The 27993-nt window shown below is 51.9% G+C and overlaps 2 protein-coding genes across 3 annotated transcripts in view; both read left to right on the top strand.

Annotated features, from left to right (window-relative positions):
- Positions 1-27993, top strand: part of LOC120396362 (maestro heat-like repeat-containing protein family member 1) — a 393738-nt gene that overhangs the window by 24062 nt on the left and 341683 nt on the right. The gene's annotated exons all lie outside the window — the stretch shown is intronic.
- LOC120396365 lies at positions 4-27993 on the top strand. 2 transcript variants are annotated; one of them, XM_039521157.1, is made up of 11 exons: positions 4-504; positions 658-732; positions 8238-8342; positions 8799-8893; positions 12589-12703; positions 13072-13226; positions 13408-13590; positions 13946-14098; positions 15307-15376; positions 26866-26946; positions 27956-27993. In XM_039521157.1, exons 2-10 carry the CDS (start codon positions 678-680, stop codon positions 26898-26900), a joined length of 966 nt encoding a protein of 321 aa, XP_039377091.1. In that variant the 5' UTR covers positions 4-504; positions 658-677; the 3' UTR covers positions 26901-26946; positions 27956-27993. The 2 variants fall into 2 exon arrangements, with proteins under 2 accessions (XP_039377091.1, XP_039377090.1); XM_039521156.1 differs by lacking the exons at positions 4-504; positions 658-732 and having other exon boundaries at positions 8139-8342.

The raw sequence follows: 27993 nt of genomic DNA, 5'->3' as shown, positions 1-27993 counted from the left end.
CTCCGCCCCGGCTGTAGTGGAACAAACTCTGAGTCCCTTCCCTCACTCTGGCACAATCCATGCCCAGAGTGTCCAAGCCCCATGCAGATAATGGGACTGTCCTCCCCTCACCTCCTGGGCAGGGGAGGACACTACTAGCCCCATTTTACAGATAGGGAATGAAGGCAATAAATTGACCTCTCCGAGGCCACACGTACAAACGTGGGGTGGATCTGGGAACTGGATTGGAGTCTACTCTAGTGCCTTCCCCACAGAGGTAGCTTCACTTCCTGCCCTTCATTCTTCCCTCCCTTCTTGGCCCTTCTTCAATGGGGTCTCTGAATGGGAAATGAGCAGGGGCTTCCTCCCCTCTCTGTCTTCCAGGCTCTGGGATCTGTCTCTATCTCCTACATCAATGCAGTCTGCAGCTGGCCCAGCTTGGGGAGTAATGACCTCATCCTGTCAAACCGGGAAGAGCTGGCTCTCAGTGATGCTTAGATGGAAAACCACACACTCCTCACGGAGGTAGGAACCACTCTCTCATCTGGGCGATTGTGGCGTTTGGGACAAAGATCAGGTTCCTAGTACACAGCCTGGCTGAGGGCATCCCTTATCCCTGGATCCCAGCCCTGAGACTGAGACATTGTTCTCATTGTGCTGTGTTGGTTTTATTCCTAGGAAAAGCATCCCCAAAGGACATGTGTAAGGATCCTGGACTCTATTGCCCGCAAGAAGCTTCAGCCACCTTCACAGGTAGAGGTCATTGTCTTTCATACAATTATACCAGTGCCCTTTCTGCTCTCCATCACTGCTCCCTCCACCAGGACAGAGACGCCCCTTAACTCCCAGAGTCTGATTCCTGCCATTCAAGGGGCTGAAGGCTTGCATTACCCTCACCCCCACCATCAGATACTTTTTCTATGGGAATCTCACTAGAGCTGGGGAGAAATTTCCACTTCTCTTAGAACCTGTCTGCTTAGTAAATCCACCCATGCTGACCTCATCTTAGCTGTTTTGCTTATCTGAGATTAGCAGTATCTTCTGAAAATCCTTAGCATGTGGGGCTGAGGTGGCGCAGGTAATCCTACCGCTAATCATGTTTTTGACCCCATATGAGAGTAGGGCTGGATGCCCTTTTCCTGTTCTACAGGAGGGAGTGGATGCGTGGTGCCTGGGGGGTGAACAGGCTCTCAGCCACTAAGTGTCTTCAGTATTTACACCAACGATCTGGAAGTCAATATCACATCACAGCTGGTAACATCTGCAGGTGGCACAAGGATTGGTGTTGTGGTAAATAATGATGAAGACAAGGCAGCCCATTCAAACAAAACACATTTGAATACAGCAAATACCCAGTCCTAATTTAGGAGGGAGGGAGATTAACCAGTGGAACAAATTACCAAGGGAAGAGGTGGATTCTCTGTTTCCTGATGGCCTCACATAGCACCTGGCTGTCTTTCTGGAAGGTGTGTTTTAGTGAAACACAAGCTATTGGGCTTAATATGGGAATAAGGGTGTGAAATATCGTGGTTTGTGAAATAGAGACCTAATTAGGCGATCTAATGGCCTCACAATCTATGAATCTATGAAAACTCAGTGTGGGGTGAGGAACAGACTCTGGGTAACCTGCTTGCTCCCCCCAGAATCAATAATGAGCATGTGGGGTGATCTGGAGAGCAGCTCAAACATTCCACCAGGCTGACCCAGGGCAGACGTCAGCCCTGGAAGGCAGAGGTGGGTGTGGCAGTGACTTCACAAGGGCTTTTGGCAGTAACTTAGCCTATTGGGCAAAAGAGGTGAGGAGGTTGTGATCTCACACAGCACCCTTAACTTTAGCCAGGCAGGACAGGGATGCAGGGTAGAGGAACCTCGGAGACCCCTGTAGCCTGGCTGCAGGAAGCCTCCTTCTCACTGTCTCTCCTAGAGGACTAAGAGAGGATTTGTGGTCACGCATCTGAGTGCTAAGGAGGAGCTTATTCGGGGGTGTTCTCCTTTCTGTGTTGATTTTGTAGAAAGCAGACATTCCCTGTGTAGAAGGTAAGATTCTCAGTGAGGGCTGGAACCTTTTCAGTCTGATCCATATGTTGCCAGCCGAGCTCTAGGCTCGTAAAACAGAAGGTAAGTTGGCAGAAAAATGTCCCACCTAGAACTCCGCCCCTTAGTTACTGGCTACCTACTAGTTCTCAAAATGTAATTGTAAATAAGGAATCATTATTGAATGGGTGCCTTTCTAGTAGGGTCCTGCAGGGATCGGTTCTTGGATGTACACTAACATTTTGATCAGTGACTTGGAAACAAATATACAATCATCACTGTAAAATCTGCCAATGACAGAAAGATTGGGGGAGTGGTAAATAATGAAGAGGACATGTCACTCATACAGAGCCATCTGGATTGCTTTGTTACCTGAGCACAAGCAAATAATATAAATTTTAGTATTTCCAAATGTAAAGTTTCCCTTTAGGAAAAAAAATATAGGCTATGTGTACAAGAGGGGGATTCTATCCTGGGAACTAGTGACCCTGAAAAAGACTTGGGGTCATGGTAAATAATCAGCTGACTATGAGCTCCCACTGAGACACTTTGGCCAAAAGGGCAAATGCGATCTTTGGACCCATACCTAGCAGAATCACAGGTAAAAGTAGAGAGGTTCTATATCTCTGTACTGGACACTGGGGTGACCACTACTGGAATATTGTGTCCAGTTCTGGTGTCCACAATTTGAGAGAGATGCTGATAAATTTGAGAGGGTTGAGAGAAGAGCCACAAGAATGATTAAAGGATTTGAAAACATGCCTTATAAAGATAGGTTCAAGGAGCGCAATCTATTTAGCTTAATAAAGAGAAGGTTAACAGATGAGCATAAGGGAACAAATATTTGCTAATGGGCTCTTCACTTGAGCAGACAAAGATATAATAAGATCCAATGGCTGCGAATTGAAGCTAGACAAATTCAGACTGGAATAAGGCAAACATTTTGAACAGTCAGGGTTTGGAGCAATTAACCCAGAGTTGTAATGGATCCTCCACAATTAGCATTTTTTAAATCAAGATTGGCTGTTTTTCTAAAAGATGTGCTCTAATTCAAACAGGAATTATTTGGCAGGGAGTTCTATGGCCAACGTTATACAGACTAGATGGTCAGAGTGGATCTTTCTGGCCTTGAGATCTATGACTCACTGAGGCATTTGTAATTTGTCCATTTTTGCTTCTCTTTTCCTCCCTGCTTTTTGTCTTTTCTCTTCTCTTGTTCCATTTCTCTCTGCTGCTCTTTTTCCTGAGGAGGATGGGGCTCTTCTCCAACCGTCATTTTAGGAAGCCGTCACAAAGAGGTGGGGCTGGAATAGTGCGCTGACAGAGATCTCCACCAGAATGATCTTCTGTTGTGACTAGTGCTGTCTTTTGGCCATCTGTTGAGAATGCTCAGCCTCCAGTCCCTGAGCGTCTCCACACTGATTGGATGAGCTGGGGGTTATTACTGAATTAAAAGGGAGGAGACTCAAGTCATTGTTGGCTGAGTGCAGTGAGGCCTAACACTCAATTCAATGGCATTTCTTTGTCTGTCTGTAGTGCAATAATTTTTGAAGACTGCATCCGATTGATTCCAAAATTGCAGGGAATTTCTAGGCATCAGTGGAAAAAACCTTGTTGATTTTAGTGACAAATGGAAACCACCACCCACACCCACACCCCCACCACCAGGAAAGCTTGATCTCCACACTGTGCCCATTTACTTGGTGCTGCAGGTACAGGCACATTGTGACATCAGAGTTAACTCAGCCAGTCAATGCTAATTCTGTGCAGGTGATTTGCATAATTCAACCTCATTGGTTAAAAGGAATCAGCAAATGATCCTGCAGGTTTCAGTAGGAGAGATGACCAAGCTGGCCATAGGGTTAGCATTTAAGGTCAGGGTTACTGGACTGAGTGTGTGATGAGTGGCTGAATTACCTCGGACGTCACAATGTTACTGCTCAGGCTACTCTGCCTGTAGCGTCACATGGGCAGTGTCTGTCAAGGGGAAGATTTTGTTGATCTGAAACTTATAAAACAAGAAGAGCAGAAGAGGAATGACTCAGATGATTTGACAATAAAATTTAGGTTTTGCGGCATTATCCAGTGCAATTGCTACTGGTTCAGAGGTAGAACCATGTCCATGTGTGCTGCCAAGTTTTAATGGAAATCAAACCACTGAACGCATGGCAGTCTTTGGCTGGAACCAGAGTTTGCTGAAATGGTAAACCAGCTTTTGACAGCAGCAGCCTCTTCTGCAGGCACAGAGAGACTATTTTCTTCATTTCTGTTGATTCAGTTAGTTGAGTTCAGTAACAATTTCATTCAAATTTCAGAAACTGACTGGGAGTGGAAAAAGAAGGAAAGCTTGTTTTCCTCTTCCAGTCTATAAATAAACACTAAACGTGAGGGGATCAGATCTATTAGTTCTAAAATCTGACAGACACGATGACGAGATACAATCAGTTCATTTCACTATCTGCAGATACGTCCTTAAATCAGTTAGTTTTAAATGAAAAATATGTTTCAATAAATCCAGCACACTGAAGGTAGTTTTATTCAATTAATAAAGAAATTGAAAATGCTGTTTTTGTGCATTTTAAGAGCACTTGAATTTCCATCAAAACAGGGCATAGACAAATCACAAGTAAAAAATCCATCATCGTCTAGGAAATAAATGCATCATTTGCCATTTTCCAACATAATAAAAATGTAAAAATTAGATACAAGAAATGTAAATTAAGCCATATAACTGCTTAAATAAATGTGCATAGATATACTGTACTTATGAGAATCAACCTATCATTAGGAAAATAACTAAAAAGTACAAATGCAAAACATGATTAAAATCAATGGTGTAACTCAATCCACCAGGATGTCTACTTCTGGGATTGGGAGGCCAGACTGAGACCCTCATTGACTAGGAACAGCCAGGAACCCAGTAACAAATTCCAGTCCTGCTAGCATCCAAGGCTCCAAATCTAAAGAACAATTGAAGGCAGTAGACGATTGAGGGGTACTGAGAATTTCCAAACCCAAAGATGTCATATTGGCTCTGGATGGGGGAGAAGCAGGAAGTCACCAGGGATTCTTGATAAATCACCCATTGTCCTTTGGAGCTCAAAGGTGTCTAACACTTATGACCGACTCAAATCCCACTACTGCTAGGAGTTAGAAAAGTGTCTCTATCCCAAACAGAGATGGTGAAACAGAGGTAAAGAGCAAGAGGTGGTTACACAGCAATGCTGTGGCCAAGCCAGAAAGAGAAGCATAAGAAAAACATTCATCAAAAATGTTTTGCATTTAAAACTACCTTATTTCTAAAAGAAAGGAAATACTATCTGTAGTTAGTGAACTGAATTGATACATTCTGGTCCACTCCCAATGTGTTTCTTCAATTCAATAAACTAGTCATCGGGGCAGCTCCAGGCCCCAGCACGCCAAGCGCGTGCTTGGGGCGGCACACCGCGGGGGGCGCTCTGCTGGTCACCGGGAGGGCGGCAGGCAGCTCCGGTGGACCTCCCGCAGACGTGCCTGTGGAGGGTCCGCTGGTGCCACGGCTTCGGTGGAACATCCGCAGGCACGCCTGCGGGAGGTCCACCGGAGCCGCCGGACCAGCGACCGGCAGACGCCATGCTTGGGGCGGCGAAATGGCTAGAGCCGCCCCTGCTAGTCATTGAATTGAACTAGATGAAGAAACCGAAAAGATGAAAATATTCCTCCTGCACTTGCAGAGGAAGGGTTCCTGCTGTCTAAAGCTGTTCTAGCACTTCCACTAACTCTGGTTTCAGGTGCTTCAAGTAGTCTGACTGTCCTTAAAACTTGACAGTAAACATGGACTACCTAATATGGGTTTTTTTCTATTCTCTTGAAATTATTTTAAGAGATTATAATAAATTTGGGCCTTAACGTAGGTTATCAAATTCAAATTGAATTTTAAGCAGGTTTATTTTTAATGAAAAAACCTGTGGTGAGTTTAATTTAAAAAAACCCAGTTCCTATTTTAAAAATCCTCTATTGTTAATCCACCCGGCTAGGGATGGAAAAGCCTCCTGGCTCATTTCCCACCCCAGGAAGGGCTGAGCCACAATCCAAGGTCTAGGGCTGGGCTCCTCACTCTGTACTGGACTGAAAGCCTAGATCTAAACTCTAGGAATTTGGATCTGGCCATTGATGGCCCAGTGCTGCACAGCACTCACAGAGCGGCTTTTCCTGGGTAAATCTCACAGTGCTTTACAATAGTGAGTAAGTATTATAGCCTCATTTTACTGCTGGGGACTGAAACACAGAGAGGGGAAATGGCTTGCCCAAGGTCCCATAACTCAATAGGAAAACTGCCCATGAAAGCCAGGAGTCCTGACTCCCAATCCCCTGCCTCAGCAGCTCCAGCAGGTCACACTCCCTCTCGGCGCCAGAGAGACTGGGAATAGTGTCCTGCTTGCAATTGCCATCTCTGGAAAGGAATGTTCCTCTAGTGATCAGTGCAGGGTCCTGGACACTGGACACAGGCCTCCTCAGCTCCATCCCTGCCTCTGTCACTGTCACTGCCCAGGCCACATTCTTCTGTCAGTGGGGTTGGAGTCCCTCCCCTATAGGCCTTGGCTTATTAGGCTTCAGGAATGTGTGTGAGGTGCTAGGAGACCTTGAGACGGGAGGTGTCCTGCCCGCGGTATGTCAGTGATCTGGACCCCGGCTGCTTGCCTGAGTTTATCTATCCTTTAGCAGGGCATTGTGCAGCTCCCTTTCCAACCCCACTTGGTGCGGGAGAGCAAGGAAGAGGGCCAGGGCCAGACCAACGCTGAGCATCTGCCACCCAGCACTGCGCCATCTAGAGCTAATGAGTGGCATGGAGCATTTCCTCAGAGGCTTCCCTGTTCTGCTTGGGGAGGGGCAGAAATGGGGGCAGGGGATCTCCTCTAAGTGAGCCTAGATTCATTAACAAAGCCTCCTGCAGCCCTTCACTCTGGGCCTAGGCAGTGTATTATTTGCAGGGTGTTCTCCAGAGCCACCTCCAGCATGGTGGAAATAGCCCAGCAATAGGGCTCCCAGCCCTTCCCTTGTAGGAGACTGTTCCCCAGGCTGAGAGTCTCTGGGGGGTCAGACCCTGCCAGCTGCTGAACACCCACAGCCCCAATCAGTGGGAACTGAGGGGGACTCATGCCTCATAAATTGGGACCTTGTGACATTTAGCTGCGAATGAGATCCCAGGGCAAGCTCACGCGCCTTCCCAGGTTCTGTTCTTTCTCTAGCCTGGGAGGGCCTGTGATCTGTGGGTGTGGGGGGGACTGAAAACCCCACTGCTCTGAAAGGATGAGACTCCCCCGGTGTCACAGTGCCTCAGTGGGGAGGGTGAACTTTGGGAGCAGCCTGTGCTGTGAGCTGCTGCCAGTGTGTGTAGATTGCCGTCCCTGTGCCCCGTGGTGGGGCGTGCAGCAAGGGGGTGCTGCCCCAGTGGGAGGAAGCTGGGGGCAGAGCAGGCAGGCCCGTTAGTGAGAGGCAGCCTTTTCCTCAGACTCATGGCTGGTGCCCACTCAGTTCCAGGATGGAGAGGCTCTGTCAGATGCTGGGGAAGAAGGCTGCAGACGTGGCTCCAGAGCCAGTGGGAAGCAGCTGCTGGCTTCCCCAGGAGGAGAGCCGCCCCTCTGTCCCTGCTGGTGGGGAAGCAGCTTGTGGCCAGGCCAAGCGGTGCAAGTACCTGGCGTTCTGGAGGAGGAAAACACCTTCCGGGTCAATATGGAGGTGACCCAGGGCACGGCGGGAGCCGGGCAAGGCGGCTCTGGGGCTTCATCTCCAGGAAGCAGAGGAGCTAGAAGCACAGCACCAGGACCCAGGTGGAGTTATCCCCCAGACTGGCCTCCAGCCTGTCCAGGGCAGGTGATTGGCCACCACTGCTCTAGCACAAGCAGCTCCACCTACTCCCTAGGGGCCAGCAAGACAATCCTAGTCCTGCTCCAGGGCGTGTCATTTTGGCCTCCTAAATTTGGGGTGGTGCCCCTGTGCCCCTGAAGGAAACAGCCCCGAGACCCCACAGGATCAATGGGGAGAATCCTCAAAGCGCTGAGCCCAAGACCCTCAGACCTGTCCCAACGCCCCCCAGACAGGAGAGGAGAGCTGAGTTCCAGTGTCTGAAAGCAGAGGAGAGGAGGTTAAATGCTCCATGTCCTCTCCCTGCTGGGGCGGGAAGCAGGTTCTGGGAGTCGCCCCGGCATTGCTGCCGCTCACACGGCTTTCTCCCTGCTCCCCAGCACTTGCAGCTGTGGATCTGCTCTCCCTGGGCCCAGGAGAGGAGCCGAGCTGTGAGAGCCCGGGCCCAGATCTTCATGTTTTATCGCCTCAGAGCCATCACCGAGGTGAGCAGCACAGACCCTGCTGCCCCCCACAGCACTCACGGGGTGGGGCGGGGGTGATACAGACAGAGCTGGGCTCACCCCAACCCATGCCCTGACAACCCCGGCCATTACCTAGCGAGCAGGGCTACAGAGAGAACGTGGCAACTTCATCCCATCTCTGATCAAAGGGACACAGAAGTGGGTTGTTACCTACCAGGCTGACCTGGCATCTGCCCTTCACCAGGGGTCTGGGCCCATCTGGGACTTCCCCTGATCCCACCCCAGCCCCAACACACCTTCTACAGCAGGGAGAAGAGTGGGCAGTTGGCCCAGGAGCCAGCTGAGAGCTCACCCTAGCTGGGCGTTCCCAGCTGCGGCCGGAGTCTGGCTCTTTGGCACCTCTGACCTGGCTCGATGGGGAGGGGGAAGAATCCGGCCCTGAGAGCTTTGCCTGAGCGCTGCTGGTTTCTTGTGCAGCCACCGTGCACACCAAGACAGGGGCGGTGGCGACCGTGCTGAGCAAGACGCAGAAGGATGATAGCTGCAGAGAGAGCCCTGCCCATGTTGCTATGGTGAGTAAAGGAGACTGTGGCTGGAGAGACGGACACACCCATGGGAAAGGGGGGTTATTGTCTCCTTCCCTCGATGAGGAGCCGGCAGATGGAAATTCCTCGGTATGGGCTCCAATGCCCACTCACGTAGCCCGGGGCACAGGCCTGTGTCTCTGTCCCCGTTCCCCAAAGAGCAAACCGACCTCCTCGGGCCGGGGCTCACTGCTCACAATCGGCCTGTGCCTTTCCCTGCAGCTCATCGTGAAACACCTGCGGTTGTGTGACCTCACGCCCTTCAGCTTCACCCTGCTGGTGGGCCTGCTGGAGAAAGGGGAGTGTGCTCACCAGCTGGCGGGCGTCACGGAGGCGGTGCTGAAAGAATCAGAGGTACAGGGCCAAGGAATGGACGGGTATTGGACATCTTGGGCAGCTCCATCTTGCCCCGTTGCTAGAATTTCTGGTGCACAAGGGAAGATTTGGAGGGGAGACGTCCCTTCTCACCATCATTGATCAATGGGCCCATCCATCCCCTGTGTGCAGGGTGGCCGCTGGGCATGGCCCTGTAATCGTTTGCAGGCTTTGATCCCAGGGGTCTGGCTTGCCCGGCTCACTCCCTGGGAAATGTGCCCTGTCTCTAGACTCATCCCACAGCTGGGGGAACAGAGTCCACAGTGGGGTCCCCCGTGTCCACTGACTCTTTGCCCAGTGGACACGGATTGATGTTGAGGACGGAAATGCATTCCGGATGCTTAGATCCCACTCTGGTGCTGAAGCAGCCCAGGTGTGCTGTCACAAAGGGAGGTACAGCCGGGATATCTGGGGGGTGGGGGTGTCACTGGGCAGCGGGATTGGGGTGGGGGTTTCAAGGTACCAAACCCCCCTCGGCTCAGTCACTCGCTAGGAGAGTTTATCCATGGTCTCCTCCGGGCGATGTAACCGCTGACTTGTTTCTGAGCCTGCCCAGCTCCTCCTGGCCCTTGTCTGCCAGACACCCACAGCGGGGGTAGGGTCTCCGCCCCTGCTTTGCCTCCACAGGTGCAGGATCTGCACACGGCTCTTTCCTCCACACTGAGCCCACCCCGGGGTGGGGGTGGGGGGGCGGCTGAGTGACGGAACGAGAGACATCCTGCACCTGCTGGCCAGACAGCACAACAAGGCTGTGGTCAGCATCCTCCTGCAGATGCCCTGCCCTTACGGGCGGTGAGTGTCGGCCCTGGGGAAAGGATAGAACACCCCCCTCCAGCCTCCGAGCCACCCCTCAATGGGGGTCACTCCACAGCACCATGGTTACATGCAGCACAGACCCTCCCCTTGCACAGAGACCGCAGGGAGCAGCCCTGCCCCGGCATGTGTCACCATTCGCCTCCCTGTCCCTTGGAGGGCTCCGTGTGCTCTGGGACCCCTGGCTCAGGGCTCCCCCAGCTGAGCTATTCCTAACACAGCTGTCACCCTCCCCCACTTCGTTCTGTGCTAACCAGTCCACCCCGTCCCAGTTCAGCTGTGCAATAGCTTGGCTGGCTGGAGGCCAGAACAGTTTTCCAGGGACCCCCCCCATCACAACACAGAGCAGGAGAGACCCCATATGCGCAGGTCACCCCCTCTGTCAGCATGGCCCCCTGCTCCCACCAGGGCATACCTCCAGGCTGAGGCAGGAGAGGGGTCAGCCTAACTGAATCACCCCCACAGACGTCCCTACACTGAGCATGTCCCCGCAGGGGCACCCCCTCCTCTCAGCTGGGAAATGCCCTTTCCCCCCTGGAATCCCAGCCTGGTATCTTCCCCATCCCCACACACTTTTAGACGCCTCATCCCACCCCCAGAGGCTGGTCTTCTCCGATTCACCAGCCTGCCAGGTTCCCCCGGGCCAGCAGCGCCTCCCCTGCATTCTGCCCAGAGCCAACAAGCACAGCGCTCATTTTACAGCCTTCTCCAACTCCCACACCCAGAGGCATGGCGTGGTCAGACCTGGAGCCTTGTTCCTCCTGAACCCTCCACCCCCTGTTCCACGGGGAAGGAGCTCCTGCTCTCCTTGCCCACAGCCCCCACTCTGTGCCCCACCAGCTCAGGAGATCCAGCCCAGCACCTCGCCCTTGCCCCCCCCCCAAAAGGGTGGGCACCTCCTCACATACACCGGCCCCCACCCCTGAGTCTAGAGTCTTTGCTTTCCCCCATGGGGGCTCTAACCCCAGCCCCTCTGGTTCCCATCAGGAGAAGGCAGCAACGGAAGGAGGGGGCCCCCCCAGCAGGGAGAAGTGAGTCTGGCCACCTCCGCCCGTCCCTTGCTGTGACACAGCGCCCCCTGGCAGTGCCCAGGCAGGAGGGTATGAACCTCTTAGGACTGGCCAATGCCTGAAAGGCCTTGAGGTCAGCCATGAGCAGGCTCAACCTGCTGCTTCTGGCCCGTCACCCCTTGGAGGGCATCATCCCCGGTGTGCACCAACTGGGCCCCTCCTCTGTGTTAATTCCTTCCCTGCCGTCCCTCTGTCCGTCACAGCCAGGCCAAGGCCATCTGGAGATTCCTAGATGCAGACCCCACGCTGACCAGGGAGGTACTGCACATCCTGCTGTGTGACAGCCCGGAGAAGGGCCAGGCTAACGCTAGACAGAGCCAGGACAGGAGCTGCCCCCAGCCAGCCCGCCTGCCCCCGGCGATAAGTTCCCAGCGCTGACATTCAGCCCTCTTTCCCGGCTGCATTCTGCACACGGCCACGGCCTTCTGACTGTATCTTGTTCCCTTCCAGACCACACGCTGCCTGTGGGAGCTGGTCGGGGCCCTGGGGCAAGCGGACACGCTGCAGGGACTCGAGAACGACCTGTTCGCCTCTTGCTTCCTTGCCATCACCTGCTCCCCGACACAGCACCTCTCGGGAGCCCAGCAGGACCTGACCAGTGACGTCAGTCCCCATAGGTAACGTGTGGGGCTGATGGATTCCAGCACCCACGCAGTGTCTGTGCCAGCCCCGAGGAGGGGGATATTTCCTGCCTAGATCCTCGTTGTCCAGGGATCCCGGATGCCTTCGAGGGACTGAAGGTTCAGATCAGCCAGGCTTCTTGTGCTTAGGAGTGGGCAGAGCTGCCCCCGGATACTCCTAGAGCCAGAGAGCTCCTCAGAGTGGGCAGCTCATGGGGCCAGGTTTCAGAGCAGCAGGGCGTTCAGGGGGGCACTGCATGTACTTTTCTCCCCAGGGTCAGTTTCCTGGGTGTGTGGGGGGGAATTTTCACATCTTTGGATCAGAGTGTAGGTCACATCTTCAGACACTGCACCCCCCCCCCCACCTCCACCTCCACATTTGGCAGTGGAGGAACCAAAGGCAGAAGTGGGGCAGCTTCTATTCTCACCCTGATCCCTTCAGTGCTGCAACAAGGGAGTCCTGCCCCCCCATCCCACCCAGAGAGCAGACATCCCCGCATCACCATCTCCTGCCCCCTTCTCTTCCCAGCATGGCCATGCAGGCCCTGGCGTGGGTGCTGCACCTCAGGGGCAGTCAGCCAGCTGTGGAGCTCATGGACCAGGAGCGAGGCTGGCAGCTGCTAGAGGAGGCCCAGCCCAAGGGGTTCGCTCTCCTTAGCAGGTGAGGACAGAGGCTGCAGGAGTCACGTTCTCGCTCTGGAGCTCAGTGGGGCAGAGATGGGAGGGGGTGGCCGGGACCGAGCCAGATTCTAGCATGTGCAGGGTTGTCATGCACACATCAGCACGAGCTCTTGTTCTCTGCCAGGGCCATGGTGATCCACCCAAAGCAGGCCCTGAGAAGCATCCCGTGGCTCCTTCTTCCCAGCCTCCAGGCCAGCCAGGAGGACGAACGCATGGCCTGCACTGTATTGTTGGCAGAGGTGAGCCTGGAGGATCAGGGAGGGGGGCGGGAGCATTAACAAGGCCCAGAAGCTGATGGAACAGGAGGCCAATAGCTGCTCAGCCAATGAGAGATGGTCCTGGTCGTGTATTGCTTGTAAATTAATCCCTCTGCTGGGGGCTCTGTGGTGGGGTTTGGGAGCACCCCACTGGAACCAAAGGGAGCTCTCTGCCCTGCTCGTGTCACTTCTCTTAAGCTCAGCTGAAGCCAGCCTCTCGTGAACAGCAGTCGGTACGGATCTAAGTCACCCGCTGGCCCCTGATCATACTCCCTTCCCCTTCCTCCAGCCAGTCTAGGACCCACTGTCCTCACCCAGCCCTCTCTGACAGCTCCTTTCGGTCCCCTTAGTTCCTCGGCAGCCCCCTGCTGATGGAGAAGGATCCCGAGGCCATGCGGAAGCAGCTTTGAAGGCCATGCGGAAGCAGAGAGAGGACAGCAACACCCACATTCGAGGCAGAGGGCTGCACGGCCTCAGGAACGCAGTAACCGAGTTCCCGCACAAGGTGGGTCTGGAATGGCAGGATACTAGGCAGAGAAGGCTGGGTGGGAAGCTCCTGGTTCCCCTTCTCTGCCACCCATGGCTCCTGTGGAGCAGACTGGGCTGTAGGCTGACTTGCCCGGACTGTGGTTCCACTCAGGCTGACAGCATTGCTCACCGAGCAGCGTCCAACCCCTTCTCTGCAGGTAAGGAAGAAACGAGACCAGATCCTGGGGAGGTTTGTCTGTGCCATGTGCGAATGCTGCGCCCCCCACGCCGTTGTGGATGCCATGGAAGGGCTCTGCTGGATGCTGCGGGACCCCAATGCGTCTCTGAAGGCGCACGTCGCCGTCCTGCTGGCCCTGCAGGCGAGTACATTCTTTGAGGATGTAAGTACCAAGCAGGGCAGGCCCCATGGCAATATAGTGCCCCCCACAGGGGGCGGTGCTCAGGACCTGCCCTCACGCGGAGGGGGCTCAGTGGCCAATGCAGGCATGTTCCTGGACTTGTGGGGCAGCTCAGCTCCTCTGCCCGGGGAGGCAGGGATAGAATCATTTTTGGGCCCTGGGCCCACAATTGTTTGGCATCCCTGGGGCCCAGCAGGAAGGAGGGGAGTTTGCAGAGAATTGCCCTGTCATTTGAACTAGCTGACACCTCTCCAGGCTCTGCATCTGCCAGGCTGATTCCCAAAGCATGTGAGGACCTGAGCCTGTCCCTCCTAACCACCTTGCACCCCATCTGCAGGAGAACAGCGGCCTGAGGCGGGCCTCCATGGAGCTCTTTGGCAACCTCACCAAATTTGTTTGCAAGAAGTCATCCCTCTTTAGGGCTGAGGTGAAGGAGAGAATGGGGATGCTGCTCATCCACCTACAGGACGGGGATCCCCAGGTGGCCCAGGTGAGTGCAGCTGAGGGCTCATAGGGGCGGGGTGCTGGGGGCATTATAACAACATGGCAAGAGTGGTGCAAACTCCACCCTCCAAGCCCCAGATCTCCTCAGTGCTGACGTGTGGCACCCAGGACAGGGACCCCCCAACTAGTCTAGCCCTTCCCCACCCTACACAGAGCTCTGCCAGTCCTCAGAGTGTAGCTGCGGGGTAGATTTGTGGGGTTCCCTTCTCCTCATCCAGCCTCCCCACCCAGCCAGACTCTCCGCGGCCTTGGCTCCATTTTACAGCCTGCCCTGTTTAGTGGCCAGGCCCAGCTCTATCTTTGGCTCCTAGCAAGTGACCTGACCCAAGCAGGGCCTCAGGGAAGGCAGGTCGCTGGGGCCGGCTGGCTCTCCATTGCTGCTGCCCTGCCCTCACTTGTCTGCTAGCTCCTGTCTGGGAACGACCAACCTCCTGCAGCAATCCCCTCCCCTGCTCCCCCACGTAGCAGCCCCCAATAGTGCCTGGGATTGAGGGGAGACCAAGTACGTTGGTCACCGGGTGTTGCTGTTAACGGCCCGACAGGGACCCACAAGGAATGGCTCCTTCCCTGCTCCAGGACTGTCCCTGCCCGGCCCCAGCACTCAGGCCCGGCTCCTCTTAACCCAGCCAATCTGGAGATGGGGGCTGTGGGGGCCTGGGGAACAACCGTCAGGCCAGAGGAGGGTCTGCAAAGTGGTGGCTCCTTGCTGCTCCGGCACAGTGGAGTCTCCCGAAGCCGCGCAGAGCCTGCGAGTTGGCGCTCAGGGAAGCTCACCCAGCTCCCTTCTCGCCCTCTCCGGCAGGCGTGCAGGGTGGCATTGCTGCGCTGCGCATCCTTCCTCAGCTACCAGCCCCTGCGCGTGCTCGTGCGGAGCCAGCTGGCTGCATCCCCACCTTCCTGAGTGAAGCCTGCAGGACCCTGGTGAGTGAGCTCTGGGGCGTGGGCCCTGCAGGACAGGGGGCTGGGAGGACCTAGGCTCAGGGGGGTTTTCCTGCTCCAGGGAGCCCCCTCACTGACTCAGCTACATCCCCTGCCCTTGAGGATGGCTCCCCTACAAGTCAGCTCTGTCCCATGGGAGGAGTCAAGGGGGAGAGGGCTCTGACAGCCAGGGGTTCCTCACCTCCAGAGCAAGCAGCTCCCCTCACCCTGGGGAGGATGTGTGGCTTGGGACTAACTGGGTTCCTGGCTTCCCAGCTCCAGGACTGCCTGGAGAGGCTGAGCAAGAAGGCTGCCCTGAGAGCAGCCGCTGCCCAGCAGCTGATAGGTAAGAAAAGGGCTGGAGCTCTATTTCCTATTATCCCTCCCTGCCCCATGAGTCCAGGGCCCAGTGCCACATGCACACTCCCAGCCCGGGGCCGGCGGGGACGCCTCCTCTGCCCACACACAAACCCAACCAACTTCCCACCTCCTTGGGACAAAGGGGGAACCAAGGCTCCTTGCAGCCAGATGCTGGAGGGCTCTGCGGCCAGAGGGTCTCCTCTGTCCTGTCCTGGGCAAGCCCAGCTCCTGCAGCAGGAGCAGGCCCGAGGGAGAGATCCTGCCTCCCAAAGGTCTCACCCTGGTTCCCCTCCCCCCACCCCCGAGGCACTGGCCCCAGCCAGGTTCCCCTGCAGCCTGTACAGGGAGGGCAGAGATTCACAGGAAGCCCCAGCCCTGCCCACCTCAGCTACCACCAGCCACGCAGGCAAAGAGCCAGGGTAGCATCTCTGCCACACTGTGCTTCACACCAGCACCCAGTGTGTGCACAACAGCTCTCCTAGCCTTCATGGGGCACGAGGCCAAAGACAAAATGATCCCAGTAATCTTGGGACTGACTCTCCACCCAGCTCCTTCCCCTCCTCTGCCCGCATGGATTGGGGCAGGAGCACCTTGAAGGACAGAAATACAAGCAGTGGCTGGTGCCCTTCATGCTGTTAAATAACCAGGCCCGCCTGCCTCCCTAGGATACATGATGGACAATTGAAGCCAGAGAAGAGCAGGAGGCTTGGGCGCCCGCCCTGCTGTAAGTCACGGCTGAGGGGTATTGCTGTGCTTGGAGGAGGGGCGGAGGGAAATCGGGGAGGAGTTCTAGGGGCACGGGGTAGCAGCCAGATCACATGGTGACCAGTTCTCTTCTAGTAATAGAGGTACAATCGGAGCTTGAGATAGCAGCCGAGGTGGTCCCGGATCGAGCTGATAATTTACAAAGTAACACCCCCCTCACTACTTCGAGCTGGACTTCATCCTGCCCCCATGCCCCCAACAGGACCGCCCGGAGAGGAGATTTGATCAGTCAGGGGAGTTCTGGGGCCAAAACCCATCAGAGGAAAAAACTCACATAGAGCAGTGAAGGGTGGATGGGAGACACACCTAGACCCCTCCTGACAAGGGTGCAAGATTAAGGCATCTCCATTAGCATACAGAATGAAGAACAGAGACAACTCCCTGGCCTCATCTGCATGAAAGATGGGACACAGAGACATCTCAATTTGCATACAGAATGGAGAACAGAGAACCGCACTGAACTCTGGGACCAGAAAAAGCAGGGAAGCACTGCATCATGGGAATCTCTGCTCCAGATCTTAATGAACCTATGCCTGCCCACACCCAGCTCAGCAGTTATCAGACCAATTCTAGTAAGGAATACTTGATTGGTATCCAAAATACTGAAGCAGCCTAGTTGCATTGTGAGCTCCCTGGAAGAAAACATCACCCATAACCAAGAGTGATCAGCTCCTATTGTCTAGCCTAAAGAAAAAGTCATCAGTTAACCTAGAAAGAAATCTAGTGTTCTCCCTTGAACCATTGTGTTTTCTCTACACAAATTCCTGCTCACCCTCCAGTAAGTGTTCTGATGCATAGACCCAAGCTGTGCATCAGTTCCACTGGGACTCCATCTCCTGACTGATCGTGCTGGGGGCTCTGCCTGTCTCCTGCCCTCAGGACCCTGAACTACCACAATCACCTGGGAACTCCAACCAGTTCACGCTTCAGATGAAGCATCAGGGCAGTCTAAACCTCATACACATCAAACCCAAGGACAAAACAAAAGACTCTGGCAAAAACCAACCACACAAACACAACTCCAGTTCCTCAGTGGCCGCCACCACACCAAGCCCTGAGAAAACTGTGCGCGCAAACCCCCACCTTCACAAACAGCATGTGCTCTAGGGGTTGTGAATAAAAAAACAAGGACTGAGAAACCATTCTTCCAGCTCCCCCATATTCTAGTATTTGGGAAAATATGATGCTTCGTTCAGAAAACTGATGGACGCTGTTTCCTTGAGGGGTTCTAAAAGAACGGTATTCTAAAAAGATTTGGGGAAAATATGACGCTTCGTTCAGAATACTAGTGGCTGCTGTATCCTCAGGGGGCCTATAAGAAAAGAGGGCTGGAAACCACATCAAAAATGTAAAAGCTCTGGCGGATGACTTTGAAAAATTGTTCAATTTTTCCTAAGGGTAGCTCTGAGCAGGCGTGACTAGCCGTGGAAAGGGGCCTGGGTAAAAAGGGCACCCTCAAGGGTACACATCAGCTTAGGTGTAAGCAAAAGGGGGGACAGCTCTTGGGGGATAAACAGATGGCTGCCAAAAAGTTCCAGGCCAGGGACGCTGTACAATTTTTTAAAAAAGGCTAAAGAGGTAATGAGGAAAAAAACCAAAAAGAGATGCCCCCTACTGGAGGCTCTCAAACTGGATCATCTGAAAAAGGGGAGGTGGAACCCGACTCTCACGGAGAGTCTGATTTAGAAAATTCCCCAGAGGGCTCTCTAGATGGGTCCCCATCTACTCCTGATGACCCTCACGGAGGACCCTCGAAGTCTGACTCTCAAACAGCCTCTGATGTAGAAGATGCCACTGATGGTCCCGTAGAGGAACCGCCAAGTAACCCTGAAAATGCAGAGGTGTGTATGCAGAGAGTGAGAAGTTGGCAAAGCGAATTACCTAGCCTGGGGGGGGGGGGGTGTCGATGTATTGTGATGAATTTTGTTTTCTCAATCTTGAGCTAATAAATTCAGCTCAGCATGTTCTTGAAGCCATACACAGGGGGATGCAGTTAGTTCTCGATGATTTTAACAGTAGGGTAAGCCCTGATCATAGAATATCAGGGTTGGAAGGGACCTCAGGAGGTCATCTAGTCCCCCCCCACCTGCGCAGAGCAAGACCAATCCCCTCATATTATGTTCAGTTACGTTTAGAGATCCGAAATTTAACTAACCCTTTGGTTTTGGTCAGAAGAACCAGGGATGAGCTGTCTGCTGAGGAATTCTTAAATCAGGCCTCAAAGCTGCTACAGAGCAACAGAGAGTTGCATGTCGATGGGACATTGCACCTCGTTGTGACACTTGTATAAAATAGGGGTGGGGCGCTCGTAGAGTTTTAAATTCTATCCTCAGTTGTCAAATCCTCCATAAAAAGATAATGTTTGGTAGACCTGACTTACACCGGTACCACTCTGTGTTTTGCAGGTTAGGCAGTTATGTCTGACTGTAAACCTATGGATGCGGAATTGTTAGGGGGGGCAAGAAAGCTGCATGAGAAACTGGGGTGATCAGATCAAAAAAAGTGACATAGCAACGTTTAAACGGCATTTAGGAGTCAACGTACAGGTGGCGCTGTATGCGGCGAAAGGAGGATGGGGCTTTTTTAAAACCGGGCGCCCAGTTTACTCCAAGACTTTTTTCATCCTGTTGCATGATGAGCATTACTATGGGGTTTTGGATGTGAAAAAGTTGTTCGGTGCAAAAAATTATTGTGAGTTTAGCCACACGGTGTACAGTCACAACCACTCTTGCAGGTATCGTTGCCGCCTCTGTTTGAGCGTAACGTGCTCGGACAGTGTGGGCATGCAGCTGAGGTGTTCTACCTGTAGACTGTACTGTCAGTCCAAAGAGTATTTAGACAGGCACGTCGACTGTGCATCGAAAAAACAAGTCGAATGCCTGTCAGACTTATGTGGACAAGCGGCACAGGTGTAAAGGGAGATGCTGTAAGCAGTGTCAGGGTTTGATCGCTGGTGATGGAGACAACCACCTCTGTTTCATGGACAGCATTAGAGCCTGAATCATCAGAAAAGTATATTTTTTATGATTTTGAATGCATGCAGGAGACTGAGTTGCACATTACCAATTATATTTTTGCTATGTCCCTAAAGCCGGAAAAATCCTGGGAATTTAAGGGCGATGAGTGTCTTTCTATGTTTGTTAAGACCTTTATTGGCAAAGAGTTCCAGGAGTACACATTCCTAGCGCACAGTTCCAAAGGTTATGATGCATACTTCATCATTAGACAGTTACTGAAGAAAAAAATGTGCCTAGAACTGATCACTCAGGGTAGTAAACTAATGTGTGTGGAAGTTAAGGTCCTGGGCATTTGTTTTATAGACTCTTCAAACTTCTTGCCCACGAAGCTTAGCAAACTCCCACAGGCAATGGGGTTTGAAGGGTGAAAAAGGTATTTTCCACATTTTTTTAACACTTTAGAAAATCAAAATTACGTGGGGTCTATGCCCAGCGTGGAGCACTATGGTGTGGAAAGCATGATGCCCAGGGAGAAAGCAGTTTCTTGACTAATATCGGGACCACAGATATGAGACGTTTGACTTGCAGAAAGCACGTGCGTATTACTGTCAGCAGGATGTCAAAATTTTAACGCAGACTTGTATCCTATAAAGAAAAGAAATTATGAAAATGATGGAGATGGGAGATACAGTAGAGAAAGAACCTGGTAAATTCACCAAGATAAAACTGTCTATAGATCCATTCCGGTACATAACGCTGGCATCTGTCTGCATGGCTATGTACAGGTTTATGTTTCTGGAGCCTAACACGGTAGCTCTTCTCCCTCCAGACAACTATCACAGGCAGAAAAAGAGATATTTGACCCCATCTATTCAGTGGCTGTCGTATACGTCTCACAAAGAAAACATACAGCTGCGGCATGCTTTACAGGCTGGGAAACTACAGGTAGGCCCCTACTTTTTAGACGTTTATGCCAGTGTTGACGGGGTACACATGGCCTTTGAGTTTAACGGGTGTTTTTTTCCATGGTGTGTCACCTGTTGTTGTGAAAAAGCACAAAATCCTGTGACGGGGACATCTTTTGGGTTTCTTTATTACAAGATGTAGCTCAAGCCTGACTATCTTAAATGACTTGGTTTTGTAGCAAGGACTCTCTGGGAGCACGAGTGGGATGTGATGAAAGAAACAGACAGGGAGCTTACAAGTTTTTTAAACCAAGCCCAGTTGCCTAAGCCTCTCATACCTAGGGATGCTCTTCTGTGGGGGAGGACAAACGCTACCCGCCTTTATTAGAAACCTAACCCTGGGGAAGAAATCCACTATTACGATTTAACCAGCCTGTACCCTTTTGTAAGCAAAATCAAAGAATACCCTATTGGACACCCCGATATAGTTTATGACAAATTTGGACCCCTTGCAAATTATTTTGGAATTGCAAAAGTGAAAGTGTACCCCCCATGAGGCCTCTTTTCCTCATTGTTACCTGTCAGAGTGGGCGGCAAGCTTATGTTCCCGCTATGCCGAACCTGTGCGGAAACCGAGCAGCGAGAGACATGCACCCATACTGACGAGGAGAGGGCCATCCTGGGGACTTGGTGCACGGTGGAATTGAACACAGCAATAGCGAAGTGCAGCGGTATGAAATCTGGCATTGTAAAGAAAAATCTGATTAACTCTTTTCAGAGTACATAAAATTACACCTCCGCCAGAAGCAAGAGGCTTCAAAGGGATTCCAGCTGGTGCACAAATGAAGAAAAACAAAACAAGTACGTTAACGATTTCTACCAGAAAGAAGGCATGTATTTACGCCAACATATGATCAGGTCGATCCCCGCTAAACACCAAATCGCTAAACTGTTTTTAAATTCTCTGTGGGGTAAATTTGGCCAAAGAACAAACCTACCCAACACCAGCATCATGAGAAACCCTGACGAATTCTTTCAGTACCTGTTTTCCCCCCAATTATGAGGTTTCATCCTGTGAGTTTATCGACGATGAAACAGCGTGTATGTCTTGGAAACATGCAAAAGACCAGTACTCTGTCTCTGGTAATACCAACGTCTTCATAGCCTGTTTTACCACCGCTTATGCCCGCTTAGAACTATACAACCTCCTAGACAGGTTGCCTGTACCCGACACTGACTCGGTGGTATTTGCGACTGGAATCCCCCTCTGGGGGATTATTTAGGGGACCTCACGAGCGAGATCCCACTGGATCAACACATCACTGAGTTTGTGTCGGCAGGCACGAAAACATACGGGTATAAGCTGTCAGGTGGAAAGGCCTGTATGAAAGTCAAAGGTATTACCCTAAATGTAGCAAAGTGTGAAAAGATTAACTTTGACAGTTTGAAAGATCTAATCCTGGACAATTGCACGAGCCTGCAAGAAAATACCTCAAAAAAGATAACTCTCGATCGTAAGGAACAAAAATCAGCGGCAAATAGAGACAAAAACCTTAAGAAAACACAGAAAGTCGTTCACAACAAGAGGGTTCTAGGAGAAGGGTTTAAACCCCTGCCCTACGGCTTTTAAAAATGGATACGAGGTGAAAACACTCCTTTTCCACAATTCTCGCGGGGCCTAGCAACTGCGGCAAAAGTTACTTTATAAAAAATGTGTTGGATAACGCCAAACAAACCTTGTCTTTTCTGCCTGAGAATATTGTGTGATGTTACAGTTGTTGGCAACCTCTGTATAAAGAACTGCTCTGTAAATATCCCTTGATCAATTTTGAGGAGGGGCTGCCTGATGCTTTGGACGATGACCGTTTGTTTCCTACTAATAAAGTAAATATGATTATCATAGACGATCTGATGAACTCTGCTTTTGAAAGCGATGAAATCAAAAAAAGCCTTTACCAAGTATGTGCATCACAGAAACCTGATCATTATGTATATATTTCAAAACATATTTTGTCGTAAAAAAGAGTTGCACGATTAACCTAAACACATAGTACATGGTTCTGTTCAAAAACCCCAGGGATAAATTACAAATCGCTAAGCTCACTCGGCAAATGTACCCCATCAAAGCTCAATTCTTTCTAGAAGCTTTTGAGGATGCTACCAAAAGACCTTATGGCTACCTGATGGTGGATTTACGGTAAATGCTTCCACCCCAGAAGCTTATAGACTAAGAACTGGTCTTTTCCTTCCAGAGTGGCTGGCGGTTTATACTCTGAAAAGAACAACAGCTGGGTATAAATAGAGATGAATTATTGGCAGGCCCCCCTTTTAACAGCCAGGGTTGCTGACCGAAAACATGTCTAGCTGCGTGAAGAGAAACCTGGTCCTTTTAAAATTACTTAGCAAATCGTCCCAGCAGCAAAGGAGGGCTATACTGTGTTCGGCCTCTGACGATTTAGTAGCGGCCATCTCAGAAATAGCGCTCAATACCTTAAAAGGAAACGTATCTTGGACACAAAATCAAGTGCGCGTGCTGAAAAAGAGATGCAGACTTACAAAAACTTTGTGTAATGAAAGGGTTTCACTTAAAAGAAAGAAACATCTGGTGAAGCAGTCTGGGGGGTTTATCGGACCTCTGTTAAGTTTTGCTATCCCTCTGATAATGGGACTTTTGACTAATCAATAATGGAGTATGCAGAAAAAATGTATCTGGTTCCCAGCTGCCAATTGGAGCAATTAAGGGCTTCCCCCTCTGGCAGAGGAAAATATCAGAACGACCGCAACTCCCTTACTGGATGCTGAAATGAAGTCTGTTCTTCAAATAACTGATTTAGCCGAATACGAAAAGGCTAAACTTTACAGCGCCATGCTTCAAAGGTACCTAATGTACATGAAGCAGAGCGATACGGATAAAGGGAAAATAAGTCTGTTTCTACCGGAACAGGAACAGAGTGTGACTGCCAAACCCTCAGAAACACCAAAGACCTGGAGGCGATGGATAACGTGAATAAGCGTTATAAGAAAAATGCATTAGTATTGCTAAATAAGTTGGGCCAGGATAAAAATGTCTCTACATGGAACGATAAAGGGGCTTTTCTGTACAAAGGCTCTGTATTTAATGGTTCTAACATGCTTAGTGAGGGCCGTCACCCAGACACGCTCTGTTCCTAGCAGACATGTACCTAAAGGATGGGATGTGTTTATGAATGTCATGGCGGAACTGAACGTACTATCTTCCGTCATGGGCAATGTGGCCAACAGAGAGGGTCACATGACCCACTTCGGACAGGTCACCCTGCCCCGGAACTCCCCCGATTGATCAAATCTCCTCTCGGGGCAGTCCTATGGAGGAAGAGTTTAAGGGGTCAAGGGTTGGGGTTAGGGTTTGATTGATGGTAGGGCCTTTATACTACTAGGAGCAGGATGACGTCCAGCTCGAAGAAGTGGGCGTGGGGGTTACTTTGTAAATTATCAGTTTAGTCCGGGACCGCCTCGGCTGCTATCTCAAGCCCTGATGGTACCTCTACTACTAGAAGAGAACCGGTCTGGGACAGATCTCTCTCCAACAGCCTCTGTGATAAAGGGAAAAGATGCACACACAAAAATCTCAGCTTCTCAGCAATCTCCTTGTCGTCTTTAATTGCTCTCTTGAATCCACCCATTCTTTCATAGACTTCTGATCTCCTTAAAGTGTTTTTTAGTGTTTGTCTATATCCCTTCAGTTATTTTCTCTTCACAAGCCATCTTAGCACTTCTACTTTCCCGCTTACATGCTACCTGCTGTCATTTAGGCTTCTGTATACTTCCCACCCTGCCTCTTTTAAAGAATTTGTTTAGCTCCAATGAGCTCTTGGCTCTTGCTATTATTAGTGGCCTTGCTGGTTAGGAGCTCGCTTCACTACAAAGCCAATGTAAAGAGCTCAAATTCCCACTCCCTAAACAAGAACTGGCCCCCGCAGTTTGTCCTCAGCAGTGACTGCGGCGGAGTAGGGGGGAGAAAGACGCTTGTTAAAGTGAGCTGGGGAGTTTTCTGACAGCCAGGGTCACACGTTGGGAGAGCCCAGGACTGCAGCCAGAGTGAAGGAAATTCTGGCTGCAGCAGCCTTATTCCTCTCTTGCTCTGTGGACTGGGGCTGTGAGAAGTGACACTGGGTCTGCTTGTGGCCTGCAGTTCAGCCTGTGACTCCGCCAACCCCTGCCCACCCTTCTTGGGCTGACCGCAGCCTCTACAGGCATTTACGCCCCAGGCCTAGCATAGCCTGCTCAGCACCTGGCTCGGGTCTGCCTAGTGAGCAGCTGGCAGGATCAGCCTCTGACAGAACTAATGCCCGTGATGCGGGGGAGGGGTTGGACTACACGCTCCAACCCTGGGATGTGTTTCCTCAGCACCTGGCTCTGTTTCCTCAGCTCTGGTGCAGCCCTTTGTGGCATGATCAGCTGTTGAAGGCAGGAAGGCTCAGAGCTAGAATTTTGTATCCCAATAAGCATGAGGCTGGGGGGCGGGGTGATGGTAAGCTGCTCCGTGCCTGCAGGGGCTCTTGGAGCTGCCACTTGCAGGGGGCTGGCAGCAATCCTTGGGAGAGATGGTAGTGCTGGGTCTGCAACACGACTTCCTGGCATATGCCAGGCTGGGTTCTGCAGAGTTAGCACCAAATGAGGCTCAGAGCAACCCCCAGCCTCGCCCTTGGCTGAGGCTGCTCAGAGTCCTTGCCGGCGGCACCGCAGCTGGTGATGGAGTAGAGGAAAAAGTCTCCTCCAGCAGCCGGGTCTCCCATCAGAAGTTGTTTTCCTCCCTCTTGTGGAGTCCACCCCTCTCTGCTTGCCACTGCCCTCTGCCTGCCAGGAACCACTCACTTCTGACTCCCAGACCCTGCTGACCAACCTGCCTGGGCCAGGATGGGAACACCCCACAGGGCAGGGAGTTTCAAAGTATGGCTGGGGAGACGATACACCATAACTAGCCCCGAGGGCTTTCTCCCTGCTCCTACACTCTGCAGGTCACTCCAACTGGGTTCTGGCTCCCAGCCACCGTGCGATGTGGCTGCTGCCCCCTGCCCCTAGAACGCCTCCCCGATTTCCCCCCGCCCCTCCTCCCAGCACAGCAATACCCCTCAGCCGTGACTTACAGCAGGGCAGGCGTTCCAAGCCTCCTGCTCTTCTCTGGCTTCAGTTGTCCATCATGTATCCTAGGGGAGGCAGGCGGGCCTGGTTATTTAACAGCATGCAGGGCACCAGCCACCGCTTGTATTTCTGTGCTTCAGGGTGCTCCCTGCCCCCAATCCATCTGGGCAGAGGAGGGGAAAGAGCTGGGTGGAGGAGTTACTGTATCGCTCTGAGGCTGGTTGGTTCCCACTTTCTCCCACCGAACACAGCCTACCTGACTCCTTTATCCCCCATGGCAGGATTGGAGGGGGACACACACATGTGGCAATACTGTTTATCTCACACCTAGCTTCCTGTGCATGCATAAATTCTGGCCCCAATCCTGCAATTTATTTTAAGTGGATTGGCTGTGCATCTACGACGAAGCCCCATTAACTTCAATGAGGCTCAGCCTCGCCGCTGGAGTCCTCCTGAGCAGAGCCAGTTGCAGGAGCAAGGATTTACGTGACAGCTGCCAGGAACAGATGCAGTTATGGTCGGGTCTATGAAAATAGTCTTTTTGTTTAAATATTTGAGAGCTAAATAACAGGAAGATTGCAGTGCTGGTAAGACAGATGGGTCTGTGAGAAGATCGCTGTTTGGAACTGCTCCACAGGGTGAAAAGAAGAACCTCCGTCCTACAGTGTGAGAAACCCAAAAGGATTGTCAGAGTCCAAGAGAAAGAAGCAGCAAAACTGAAACTGAGCAGCCTAACTGCAGAGTGAAACAGCAAAGGGGAAAGAAAGAGCAGCAGAGCACCTTTGATTTTTAAAGCCTTTAATTTAAACGCACAATAAAGGATCTTGCGAGTGTCCCTTCACCTCCCCCAATCTGTAAGGATTTTTATCTCTCTAGGCCGATCTGATCAGAAGATCTCAGGGAGCCTTACAGTTTACCTCCCGCTGAGTCCCCCTTTTAAGCCCATCTATCAGAGCTGACCCCAAATGAATAACACACGCACAAATGTAAAACAACCAACACCACTTTCTTTGCTAAGGGGAGAGGAAGGAAGGGAAAGGGGAATGGATTTATGATTCTGGAGATTCAGAATAACACACAGGCACACACATGTGTTGGTGTCATTAGGCATAACCCTAGGTAACGCGGGAGGGTGGAAGACCACAAGTGTCGATGAAGCCTCCCTGCACTAGGCCTAAATGAACCAAAGCCCTTCCATGTTTGAACTTTAATCGACCTAACAAGCCAGCAAGAGAGAATGGAATGTGTAACAGCTAGTTATCAGGTGCAACCCCACTCACACCGGTACCAGGAAATAATAATGAGGCCTGTATACCTCTGGCTAAGGGGCAAGATAACAGATCAAAGGAAATAAGACAAGATAACGGTTCAAAAAGAGTTACTAACAAACTAGACTGTTAGACGCCAAATATGACTTATCTGCTTAATGTAATTGCTACTGCTCAAGTGTAACTGCTACAGGGGGGGTGGGAGGGGAGAAAGGGAAGAGCTTAGCTAAAGATATGTATAAAAAGAGAAAAGCTGCTTGCAGCTGTGTGCTTGATTTGAGATGTGTCTGTCTCCTGGCATCGCTTTGAGATCTCAAATAAACTTTGTCTGCTTCTCCACCTTGGTGTGTTCATTGGCGCGAAGCACACCGGGCAACGAACCCCGCTATTGCTGTCCTCGGGGACTCTGTGCCGGCAACACATGCACTTATAACAGAAGATTTTCTTCTACCTTTACAGACATCAGTGATAAAGGGGCTGCAGCATCCAGATGACAGAAGCCGGCGATGAACACCAACCGTGGACGAATGAACTAGACAGGTACGTATCCCTATCTTAACTCCCACCCTAACCCGCTTTGCGTCGTCCTGAGTGCACGATTGATCTGAGTAATCGGACCAGGTCCGTGTATGCAAGTTTGCTTTCCTAAAACAACAAACAAACAATCCCAACATAATTAGTAAGTAACTATTGCAGGCCAATAGCCAGTGCCAAGATTGTACCGCACTACGAGAGAGAGCTAGACACCTGAACCTCTGACAGCTTAAAAGCTCAAGAGCCACTGCCCCTGGCCCCTCCCCTCATTGGTCTTTATAGGGAGCTGTTGCTGGGCAAGGTCAGATTCCTGCTCTTTCCATTTTCCCGCCTTTTCTGAGGAAGAAGAACCTGACCCAAAATGGAGGTTGCCTTGTCCTTTTATCAAAACAAAATGGCCTTTTGATTTACAGAACTTATTTTAACTTTTATACATAATAATTTGGCAAACATGTAAACTGAAATTAACACCTCGGGGGAATCGGGTGAATTGCCCTAAAGCCGGCCCTGCTTGGCCCGCTCAAGCATGGTGCGCTGGTGCCTCAGCCCCTGGGGCCCGGCCATGGCCCAGCGGAGCAGCGCGGACACGGGCCGAGCCACAGCTGGAACATGCAACAGGGGGAGCTGGTCCCTCTAGGCTACTGCGCATGTGCGGTGCCGGGGCCCGGTGGGGAGTGAGCACCCCGGGGGCGGGGCCTGGGTCCCACCTCTCCCTGTCGCCTAGCAACGGGCAATTTGGGCTCCACCTCTGCTGCCCTGCCCCAGATTCCTGGCCTGGGCTCCCCACTGCAGCCGCTGCGGGGAAAGAGTGGGACGCACACCCCGGTGGGGTCCCTTACACCGCTCTGGGGAAGGGCCGCGGCCTGGCTGTCAAGGCTGGCCTTACCATGAGGTGAACTGAGGCAGCCTCCTCAGGTGCCAGACTGGAGGGGAGGGGGTGCACCAGCACCACTAGGACCCAGAGTGTAGAAAATTGTCTCTGCTGCTGGTGCATATGTTATTCTCTCTGCTCTAGATGCACAGAGATGGTGGAGTGCTGTGCTGGAGGAAGGA

This window comes from Mauremys reevesii, linkage group 2, assembly GCF_016161935.1.
Source record: "Mauremys reevesii isolate NIE-2019 linkage group 2, ASM1616193v1, whole genome shotgun sequence".
NCBI classification, from domain to species: Eukaryota; Metazoa; Chordata; order Testudines; family Geoemydidae; genus Mauremys; species Mauremys reevesii.
Note: the sequence above shows the minus strand (reverse complement) of the source record. Positions and strands in the feature narration are given on the sequence as shown.